Source organism: Brachyhypopomus gauderio, chromosome 5, assembly GCF_052324685.1.
Source record: "Brachyhypopomus gauderio isolate BG-103 chromosome 5, BGAUD_0.2, whole genome shotgun sequence".
In the NCBI taxonomy this organism is placed as follows: domain Eukaryota; kingdom Metazoa; phylum Chordata; class Actinopteri; order Gymnotiformes; family Hypopomidae; genus Brachyhypopomus; species Brachyhypopomus gauderio.
In genome coordinates this window covers 26,705,408-26,717,721 of record NC_135215.1, presented here as the reverse complement: position 1 = coordinate 26,717,721, position 12,314 = coordinate 26,705,408, and the positions used below count along the sequence as shown (strand labels likewise).

Here is a 12,314-nt window from a genome sequence, read left to right as displayed (position 1 = left end):
ACAGCAGAAATGAACCAACCAAATGTGCCTCTGTGCACACCAGTACACGCACCATCAGTGACACTCACTCCTTTGCACTGCAGTCCATGGGTCCTTGGAGACGAATTTTCACAACCTGTTCCAGATTTGTCCCCTTCATCACTGCATTGTTTCTGCCATGAAAGGAGACCTGACTCGGCCACAGAGAGAGAATCTCTGGCTAATAAAGAACAAACAGAAGAAATATGTGACACTAGCAATTTGATGTACTGTTAATTGAAGGATCACACTGCTGCCTAACGAATACCTAATTATGTACACAACTAATCAACATCAACGATTTGTCCTTCTATGCATTCTATGTTTCATGATCTAAACAAAATGACTTGTGAAAGTAGCTTTGCAACTCAGTTTAGGAACACGGATGTCTCCTGGAGTCCAGTTCCCTTTACAAGCCCTCCACTTCCCCCACACACATACAGACCTTAATTCCACTGATGCTGTGTGTGTAACACTTTACTTACTGTGTAGCGTCCTGTAAATAATCCTTTACACATGTCCTACAGAGAAGGAAAGCAAATGGAAAAAAACAAGTCAACTCTTGTTGTATGTCGTTTATTGGTTAGTGAAAGTGATGTTAATATAACTTAGCTAGCTAGAGTTTACAGAAAACGTACTTTCATTAACACACCTTCAAATGTTAATGAAAGTAAGTGTACTGTAAACACTAGCTAACTAACTAGCTGCATGTTTATAATCCATTTTCATTGCAATTTCCAATTGTTTAACCAATTCCAGTGGTTTAAATGTTGACGGTTCGGTCTTCTCTTTTAGTACTAGCATGTGTAACGCTTTTTGCGCTGCGGAGCTAGGAGGCGGACACAAACGCAGAGGAGAGTGAGATTTATTGAAGGGAATAGTCGTGGTCATAATAACAGGCATGGGTCATATCGGGAGGGCAATCAGAACATGACCGGTAGATAGGCATGATTAACACAAGAACTAAACAAGGCAGGGAAACGCAGAATGAGCAGGCACACCGACTAAAGGAAACAATACTCACAACGAGACAAAACAATGGAGATCGCAAAAGCACAAGAACAGACTGAGCACAAGAACTAGAAGCATGAATCACACTAACCAATGAAACAAAACAACCGATAACCGACATGGGAAACACAGGGACTATAAATACACAGAACTAACAAGACACAGGTGGAGACACTGATGACACAAGCGTGGCAGACGGGGGGGGGGGGGGGGGGGGGGGGGGGGTACCACAGAGACAGAAACGCAGGGAACCACACAGACATGAGGAGCAGGGAAACCGGAGTGACAGCTAGAAGAGGGGGGCGTAGCCCTACGTGACAGCATAACAGAAATTTCTTGAGGACATTCCACAAATCGTTATTCCACAAATCCATGGCGCTGACATATGTTGGTATTTAAATAGGCTCCATTTCAGATCTTTATCAGACGCAGCTTTTAAATGCTCAAAAAAGCCTGTGTAATGTGTACACACACAAGTGCATAGAGAGGCAAGGTTTAATAGGGGCATTAAGTGTGTAGAGAAGGGAGGATTAATAGGGGCATTAACAGAAATTCAGCATACCAGACTAGGGTAAAATGTCCGACATATAGACAAGGGTTTACGCGGGAACAACATGGCATAATGAATAGAAACAAGGAGACAGACAAGGCAAAAAACAAATAAGAAAACAAACTAAGTATAACATGAAAAGAAATTAAGAACTAGAATTAAATAAAGACATAATACTGCGATAAAGAAACAAAACCAAAGAGCACATGAATGGAAGCAGGGGAACATAACACAACAGACCGGCTAAAAGTAGACACACGAGAAATACACCAACAAGAACAAACCAGGACACACACGGGACATAAATGAACAAGAACACAAACAGGGTAAAAGTAGAAGATACACATGGGACATTAAGAACACAGGGTACATATATACACGGGGGTAGGTACGTTTTATGCATTTACATCTATTTGATTTTATTAAAAAAACTCATATATTTTATATTTATGCCTTAAAATTAATTATTATCTACATAATCTAATCAATTCTAAAATGTATTGAATGTAATTATTTAATTTATACCTACACAGTTTAAATAATTACAGTTGTAAAACAAACAAGATTCTGTTATATAAAATTTATGTGACTGGTATTCATTGAAGTTATGAGAAATGAAATGCACTGCTCAGAGACATCCTACGTTTGATTACTTTCAAATGTGTCCTAATCGTGCCGTTTATATCACATCACATCAATATAAATGTATTTGTATAGTTCTTGATTATTTTAAACAGTTTTATGTCGGTCATGTTGCTGGACAAGACAATACCAGCACATGCTAGCATCACAGCTAACAAGCTAGCTTTTTCGCGACATCTTACCTAGTTCGGTAATACAGTTTGATACTGGATTAAACTAATCCATTGCGGTTGGTTTTCATGCCGGTTAAAATTACTAGTTTACTAGCAAGCAGGAAAGCATTTAGCATATTCATTTTGTAATAAGTTAGGCGCTGTCTGCTTATTTAAAGGTGAACTTGAGAACTCCATGCCATGGAGGCGTTTTGGTAGGTGCAAACTCATTACAATTTGACGAAACTCTGTGGTATGAATGCACAATATGGCATTTCTGTGATTTGTGCAAATCTGCAATATAACATTTTTTTTTTTTTGGGGTGGGTGGGTGTCATTGTGCTTCGTAAGTTTAGTCATGAGTACAAATCACTTTGTTGGAGTGCTTTACAGACTCCAGTGCACACGTAAGCCTCTTTTTTGCTTTTTTTTCATGATATCGCTTTCCTGGGGTAAAACAAGGTGATGGGGTGGTCAACTAAGGAAATGTCACTGACTTTGTTAGCCTGTGTTTTAGTGAGTTTCTGACACTAACAATCATGAATCATATGTGTTTGGGGGGGTAGGCGGCGAGTAGTGTAAAATGGAGACAAATTATGTCGCGATCGATTCTTAATGTTTACTTACTCCCATGGTAGCCCTAACTAAACTAACTAACTAAAAAGCCCTAACTAAAGTCCTAACTAAACTAACTAACTAAAAAGTAGCCCAAAAAACAACACTGTTGGTTCGTCGTTCAAATTAGGGCACGAAGCCAGAAGGCGGGCCAAATTATTTATCAATCGGCAGGCCGTTGTTGTATGTTGTGCACCCCTGGCCTACTGTCTGTTGTGCCAGATGTAATTTCCATCCAGATGTGCCTGGTAACGTGCTATTCATGAGAATGGGATAGACATGAGAACACATTGACCTTGACCACCAGTAATTTATAATTAAGTACAATGGCTTGTTTGTTTAGAATGAGAAATTCCCAAAAGGAAAGTGGTGGTAGTGCTGTCGTTTTGTAGGAAGTAAATCCACTTGGCCAGAGGAACCTGAGGATAAAGTGAGCCGGGTTGGGGCACCTAAATCTAAACGCCTTCACTATGCAAAGGATAGTGAAACAACAAAACAACGCCAAAACAACAAGGTGAGGACACAGACACTTCATATTTCTTATGACCCAGCAGCATGATTTGGAAGTGTTAAGAAATGCCTTTCAAATAATGTCAAGTTATTTTGATTCTTGGTTCTGATCAGCTGGATTCTAATGTTTGTTTGTGTGTGTGTGGTGGGGGGGGGATCACTAGGATGCATGTTGTGGACTATCTGCTTATGAACTCCAGCGCCTTGAGAACATCACACAGAACATCGTATGAAACGTACGAGGTTAAGAAGTACTTAGCGCTACGAACGTTTCGGGACACCCACCCCTGATTAGCAGTTGTCCCTTTCACACTGTCTCCCTCTCATACTTTGTCTTCATCTACTCTCCTCTCAGTCTCTTTTTCTCTCCATCCTGCTCTTTTCACTGTTGTCCCCTACTGTCTTCTCTGTATCTTTCTCTCTCATACTCACTCCTCTCCCCCCAGTGTAACTTCATGCAATTTTGCATGGGAATTTAAAAAGGTAACAAATTTGGTCTTAATGGGATATTCTCAATTTATTTTCTTTCTACAACGTAATTTCCAAAGATGTCATTCCTGTCTTCCTTGTAGTATGTTTAGGATTGCTGTTCATGGAGAGAAACAATGGGATAATTATTGTTAGGGAAGGTTAGGGAAAGGTTGGTTCTTTCTCTTCTTTATCGTCCTCCTCCAACCTTCCTCTCACTCCTACTGTCCTCTCTTAGGCCAATACAAGACAGCTCACTTCTTTACAGTTGCTGAAAAGTGAGAGGTGGTTGGAGAGGTTTGACTCCTTTTCTTCAATCTGTTTTCCCTGCACCAATGAACAGTCTCTTATTTGGCTCTTACAGCTACTGGCTACGTATTTACATCGCTGATCTCTGAATACAGTCAGTGGGGGGTTCCTGGTTATGCATTGTTAGATGTATTTTTAGTTGGTGGTTTGTTAAATGCATTTTTTTTCTAGCAGGTCAAAGGCTTCATTGGGAAAAGAGCAGGCTCTGCAGTCTCCCCGGAAATCCCTTCGTCTTGATTGAAAAGTTCACAATTTGAGAGAAGACTGTATATAATCTCATGTAAACAAAAACACAAAATGCATCCTTATGACTTTCATTTTTTTTCCAGGCTTATAGGAGGTGATCAAAGGTCTTAAGGTCATGGTTACCTTGAACATGCATCCATCTCATTCTCATGAATGCATATATGCAGCGCTTTAAAGAAATATCTTCACATTAATATTCAATTGGCCTAAGGATGAACTGCTTAGATTTTGGTGGTCCAGGTTAGGGTCACACAGCTCATCATCCTGTTCTTTTTGTTCCAGGACATTGAATCCAGAGAGGTTGAGGCAGATATTGCAAAGAAGACCATGGGCATCTACGCTGTCCGAGCAGAGGGTCATGGTCCTGGTGGTCCAGGTAATGGACGCTTTGCTGATGTTAGTGTTGTGCTGGAAGGTGTGGACGTTCTCCATAACCTGCAGAGTGTCAGCCATGCATGTGTGATGCTTTATGGGCTGATCTACGCACTCAACTTGAGTTATCCAAAAAGCATGCATACATTCGAGGTGTACCAGAAAATCCTGATGGACTTGGACTCTACCAAGCTTTCACCAAATGTACAGGCACTGAAAATCAAATTGCTCCAGTGATTTGACTGGCAGTAATGCACTTAAACAACCCCTACCTGATTTGTCTTTTTTCTTCAGTCAGAGAGGATATTGTGTTTAAATGATCTCTTAGTTCTTGAAGGGTATATCAGGGAAATACCTGTTTTCTTTTCTTTTCTTTTAGTGTTGAAGCATTTAACAGGAGTGTTGTGAGAGTGTAGTTGGGTTCATAAATGGCCGGTGTTAGCTGGCAGTGTTGTAGTGGCTCAGCTCAAACTATATTTGTCATTGTTTCCGAATTCTGTAGGATCTGGTTGTCATTAAAAGATATTTAATCTACAGAAAAGATCCTTAAGATGTTGTAATTTCATGTCTTTAATGTTTAATGTGAAGTTCTAATGCTAATAAAGCTGTTGAATCAACAAGATGGTCTGATTGTTCTTATGGATCATTAAGATTGTACTAAATGGAAAGAAATTGCATAAATTTGATGTTTATTTATCGCTATACCCCCCCCCCCCCTCAACAACTGACGTTCGCCACCGACTCTCACACTCTGAAATGAATTCTAAACTTGAGAGCCCTGGCCAGTGACTATTTACAGTTAGTCCGTGTCACTGACAGTTTACCCAGTGTTTTTACAGTTTTAAAAAGTTTTAAATGTTCTTGGGTGCAAGGCGATGGACGAGACAGAATCCTTTGCACTTTCCAAATCGTTACGTTTATTACATTTACCGAAGCGCACATAAAACACGTTTACATAGAACATGTGTGACTCAAACAACGATGAGCACAGGACGCTGCGCGAACGCACATTAAGTAGACAAACCACATAAACCCCACGTGATGACGAGACGAGCCACAGGTGAGACGGATGATCACGCACCCGCACCCACGGAGATACACAGACGTAGACGACGTAGACACACGCCCAAAAGGGAAGGGTCGGGACCGTAACGTGACAGTTCTGTTCTTATATTCTCACTTTAAAGAAAAATACACGTTTACATTTTATACTTTCAGTTTAATAAGTGTGAGCACTTTTAAAATAAAAATGCATTTGGTAGCAACAGCTTTTGGGTGAATTCTTAATTGTTTCAATCATAATAATAATGCACTGGTTAGTGTCCCAGTAGGAGTCCACTGTTGCAGATATAGACACCTCAAAGATGTCCTCTGTTTATTGTCCTGGATTACCTTTCTTGAAGGTAGATTTATGATTACCCTTTTCACCAGTTTTCCAGCCATCAGTAACTACCAACTACCAGTAACTATTTGCTGATTAATATCAATATAATACTAGTTTTAACATGTTGCTTCTGTACACAGTCAGGAAACAGCTCAAATACATTTTTAATAACACTAAACCCCGAATTGGATCGGATCGAATCGATTAAATCGGATTAAATCGAAATAAATCGATCGAATCTTCAGAATCGGAATCGGATCGATTCTTGGAATTTGAATCAATACCCAGCCCTATATTGTATGTATATCGTATTGATCAAAATTAATAAATTTGTATATATTTGATATAAATTTTGCCAAATGTCATTCAGACAGTCTATTCAATCAGCCAAATCTATTCAATCAGCCAAATAACAAATTCCTAATATGTTTAATGGTAAAAAATAAAATAAAATAAAAAACAGAGTAATCTCTGCATCACAGCTGAATGGATGTTACTGTCTGAGTGTTACATCTAAAGTCAAAGTCAAATTTATATAGTGCTTTTTTATATAGACATCTGAGCGTGCCTGTTTATGTGTAACCTAATTTCTGGGGCTATAAAAACGAAGGACCAAAGGCAAGTAAAATCTTAGGTACATATGGTTGGCAAGGGCAGTGCTAATGTCAACTGGCACAAATGGTGATATTTTGAATAATTTAGTGATTAGTAATTAATGTTAATTTTATTATAGTTGATTTACATTGTACATGTATGTTTGCCTGCATGCCATTTATGTTAATTTAAATGTAGAAGCTGGTCTTATGTAAGTATTGTATAATATATATAATTTGACTTTGAGTCTGATGTCATGGCTTACTACACTCTGGATGTAACCGTTTGGTGAGTCAGAGACTGATATTCATGGATTGACATTACAAGGAGTATTTTGCTGTCTCAGTGAGGTAGAAATGTGTTTTAAAACAACAATGAACCACAACTTTCAACAGGAACTGAATATTGAAAATATAGAAAAAAGAAAACTAGAAACAGAAATAAAACAAGACTAAAGCTTTAAAACATGGTTGTCACATCTGTGCATGCACTGACATAAACTGCTGAATACACATGTCAACAGATGACATGAGCCTACCTGTATGTGCTCCTGTGGTGCAGAGCCATCATTCCAGGTACACGTCTGGCTACTGTTAGACCAGTGACACCCAGCTGACACACAGTCAGTACACCTGAATATACAACACACCCAGCAATCCTGCTTAAACACTTCTGAATGCCAGAACCTGAGGCAAGTCATCAGACATACACAATGTGACAGCACAGATTTCCTACATTCATTTACTTCCATGTTTCAGTTACAAAAAAAGCATTTAATGTTTTAACTTGATTGGCCAGCCAGTACCACACAACAGATTGGTGACCACTAAATTCACAGAGAAAAACTAAAGACTGTCAATGTTTTAATGTACATTATGTTGAACTGTATTCAAATTATTAATTTTGTATTTAGAAGTTCTTCATTAGTTACAAATCTGTTATATGATGAGCCAGTGATATTGAACCATATAATCAGCACTGTTCAAACAAATACAAACATGATCAGCAGTTGTAACAGGATTTTAAGATTTTTCATAAATTTCCTGTGAGATACCCCTCGCTGCAGAAGCAAAAGTCCAGGGGGTGGAGCTGGATCTAGATCCAACTCCTCCCACCATCATGTTTTCATTGGTCTGAAGTAATTGCACTACGCAGGAGGAGTTGTATCAGATCAGCCATTCAAATCACTGTTGCCGTCCTAAATTGCTATTCTTATTTACTCACTTGCCGTTCATTTGTGAACAATCACGAATGTGAAAGTTAGTTCATAATAAACCAGTTTTCATCTTGCTAATGCTAGTAACTAGTTTCCTTTGGTGATCATACAAAATCTGACTGTTTCTGTTTGCACAAACACTGTTACGTTTATCTAATCTAGGTGTCTAAGTAAGTAATGGTAAAAACTGATCTTAGAAGATGAGCGGTTAGCTAAAGAGAATACATTACTTATTAAAGTACATTACAGTATTAAATACTTATGTATGTTTTGTTCTTCATATTGGACATAAACTGTTAAATTAATGAGTGTTTGCTGTAGTTACTTATAATGTGTAATGGTTGTGCTGTTCGGTACCGCATGGACACATCGAGGGGACTGTTATTCAGTAGTGCGTGCATGTAACGGCCATGATCCTCATTAACCAATTCACTGAAAAACTTCAAAACTAATATAATGCTATTTATATTTTTCCATCCATCTATAGATGCATATCACGGTTTTGAAAAAAGGACAGACGCTTTCAGTTGTGCAGTGCACTAGATGTTGTAGTAAATACCACTGTCCATATTGCACAACTGAAGTGTACCGTCCTAACAAAAAAAGTATTTTTTATTAAAGGTAAAAAAAAAATGAAATAGTACATATTTAAGAAATGTACTGTACTTTATTATGTTGGCAATCACATATCATTATTCCTGCCCACTTTTACGTTTTCTTGTAAACTTAAAAAAACGTGTATTGTGTTATTATTAAGCGACACGTAGGAGGAGTTGGATTAGATGCAGCTCCGCCCGCCCCCTGGACCGACCAAAAGAAACTATGGACGGTGGGAGGAGTTGGATCTAGATCCAGCTCCACCCCCTGGACTTTTGCTTCTGCATCGAGGGGTACTTGTTTCCTGCTCCATGTGTTCAATGATAGTTCACATAAACATTTCATAAAAAGAATAATATGATTACAATTTACAAATATTTCTATTTGTAAAATCTATTTAGTAGGAGCTAGAGAGTTTTTTAATGGATGCTCTTACGCAACATGTGTTGATGTCGCTGAGATGTCTGAACAGTTCCTCAGTTTCAGGCTTTCTGTGAGGTTCTCATTTCCAATAGTGACAGTTGCTATGACTGGCAGTCCTGGATATCGGAAACAATATTTTCTTATTAAACATGTTCAGGGGTTGAAAAGTGCTCAAGACTCATGAATATTGTTTGTTTTCTTGTGTGCCACATTAAAGAAAATTTGGACATGGCTGTATATTCTTGAAAGTTTAGGAATATTTTATAACATGAACCATTTAGGCATTAAAACAAACTATGAACATCTCTAGAAATATGGTTTATATACTGTTAACTGAATACAGCTCCTTATACAGTAATGATCATGACAGACAAGTTTATTTATGAAGCACATTCTGGTGGTACATTGTGTGGTTGGAGGCTGGATGCAAGTATAGAGATTTATTAAGAATGTTAAAATAACTACAAACAGGACTATACACAGCGTACAGATGTGAAGCAAAGTCAAATCAAATACTTACCATGAAAACTAGATATCAGACAGAAAACACTAATACATTGAACCACAGAAACATGTAAGCAAAAGAGAAACAAAGACCTGAACAAGAAAACCACTAAAGATACAAACACAATGACTGATAAAGTGAAGGACCAACACAGGACTTAAATACACAGACTAAACCAAGAACCAAACAAGACACAACTGAAAACAATGACGAGGAGGCGGAGTAACAAATGACAGGAGTGTGACAGGGAAACACATGGAGAAACCAAAACATAGTAAGAATGACAAGAGGGGTGGAGCTAACTGACATCTGTACACTATGGTCACTAAAAGTATTTATAGAACATCCTTACAGTACCATTAAAATGAGTCCCATTGTTTGAACAAAAAGGACTGACCTTCAGATGGCAGGTCCTGACTGGAGAAACTACAGGAGCAGTTGGGGAAGATTGCAGTAGGACGGCCATCACACAGATCTTTACTTCCGCTCCTGAAGGTGCATAAAAATAAGGGAGGCCGTCCTGGGCTTTCCACACCCAAGTGAAGAGTCGCAGTGAGCTGGATGAGGGACTGGTTAAAGACATCAAATATTTTTTAAAGTAAATTACTAAAATTGACAGTTTATTAAAAAAGTCATTTTCAAACTGTCACACAGGTCATCTCTGAGGACTCCACTTCCCAGAATCCCCAGCTCCACCTAACCAAATACACCTCCCCTCATTATTGATATCTATTGACCCACATTATCCTCATCCTATAAACACCTGGACTTTAGCAATTTACCTTTGTAAAGTATTGCCAACAATCTCTAGTAGCATACAGAGTGATTTATTCATTGATCTCTCTGGTCTGACTCTAGTATATTTATGTGGTTTCTAGCCCTTGGCGTATTCCTTTGGTTAGGGTTGGTTGGTCTGCACTTGAAGCTGATTTTCTTGTTGTTTGATCTGCTGCCATTGACCCTGATCTGCCACATGTTGCAAGGTCGGTACTCCTCTGACTCAATACGAAATGTCATAAAAACAGATTTGGCCAAACCATTATATGTAACTTACATTTCCAAAGTGCTTTGCCACCTGAAAAGAAATCAGCCCTTTCTGAAAAGGTTTGTCAGGAATTGAGATCCAAGTAGAGTCTGAACACTCATGCTGTGTAGAGCACCTAGAATCACCCAGATGAGATAACAAATCAGACATGGTGAAAATCAGACATGGTGAAAATCTGATAGAAAGTTATTTTTACTCCATTTTACTCTATTTTTACTGTGCACCAAATTTCTTGTTAAAACACTATTGCCATGATCCAAGAGTATTGGAACATAAAAATGAAAGGTTTCTGTAATGGGCAAGGGTTTGCAGAGATGAGTATCCGGCAAATAACTGGGTTTATTTAGCTTAGCGTTTACAGCAGAGGTGGGACCAAGTCAGTGTTTTGCAAGTCTCAAGTAAGTCCAAGTCTTTATCCTCAAGTCCCGAGTCAAGTCTCAAGCAAAGACAGTCAACTCAAGTCAAGTCTCGAGTCAAGACAGGCAACCGTCAAGTCAAGTCCCAAGTCTGAAACTTGGAATTTCAAGTCCTTTCGAGTCTTTTTTTTTTTACAGGCACCAACACTTTACGAATGCTACGCTGATGCGTTTCTTTACTCGTTTTGTTGGTGTCCGCCAGCCAAAAGATGACAGATCATTTACATTTTATCTTCTCCTAATTACATAAATGTACTTAAACAAGAATGTTTCGTTACATCATTTTACACGAAAATAGCAAGCTTCATCGTAAGCAAGATGCTGTCATTACGAATGCTTATTCTAAACATTTGGATAAAATGTTTAAATATAGACTAATAAAAGGTTAGGGTTATTTTTTCATTGTTTTCTGTTATTGTGGGCTCACGGTGTACTATTGTTACCTGGAGATTCAGTGGGGTCACATATTCTGATGGCTGCCGTCAGAATTGTTGGCTGCAATGGTGAGGGGATGGTAAATCTTGTTTACGTAATTAAGAGACGATAAAATGTAAATATAAACATGTCATATTTTGGCTCGTGGACACCAACAAAACGAGTAAAGAAAGTGCATCAGCGTAGTTTACGTAGCATTCGTAAAGCGTTTGTGCCTCGGAACAGAAACTGTGAAATAGCGCCCCCTGTGGTCACAAAACTCGACGCTCACAGAATCTGGTGTAACACCGGTCTGCGTCAGAAGGACGGAAATGAAATTAATGGGGCGCACTTTATAAATATTAATATGCGTTTTAAAATTTAGATTTGGGGTAAAAAAAAATCAAGTCTTTGCAAGTAAACAGGTTCAAGTCCAATTCAAGTCCCAAGTTATTGGTGTAAAAGTCCAAGTCAAGTCTAAGTCTCTGAATATTTTTTCAAGTCAAGTCAAAAGTCTTAATATTAATGACTCGAGTCTGACTCGAGTCCAAGTCATGTGACTCGAGTCCCCACCTCTGGTTTACAGCATGCAGCGCCATGCAACATTCAACATACAGACATGATGAAGACTTACAAAGATGAGCACGGGACAAGACAACCTTACACAATATATACTTAAGACGCAACAAGCCTCATGTCTAACACATTATACAGATGAGACACGTGAACACATACACACACAACCACACCCACAGGAAGTACATATATAGACACGGACTACACATGCACACGACCAAAGGGAGGGCTGTAATTTGACTGTTTATTTC

At 38.6% G+C, this 12,314-nt stretch overlaps 1 protein-coding gene across 1 annotated transcript in view; it reads right to left on the bottom strand.

Annotated features, from left to right (window-relative positions):
- Positions 1 to 12,314, bottom strand: part of plxnc1 (plexin C1) — a 36,914-nt gene that overhangs the window by 18,653 nt on the left and 5,947 nt on the right. The window contains exons 5-10 of the mRNA XM_077006776.1: positions 10,667 to 10,772; positions 10,010 to 10,181; positions 9,121 to 9,223; positions 7,410 to 7,503; positions 504 to 539; positions 69 to 199 (exon numbers count right to left, since the gene is read on the bottom strand). Coding sequence (XP_076862891.1) covers positions 69 to 199; positions 504 to 539; positions 7,410 to 7,503; positions 9,121 to 9,223; positions 10,010 to 10,181; positions 10,667 to 10,772 — 642 coding nt within the window. The remainder of the gene's footprint in view (positions 1 to 68; positions 200 to 503; positions 540 to 7,409; positions 7,504 to 9,120; positions 9,224 to 10,009; positions 10,182 to 10,666; positions 10,773 to 12,314) is intronic.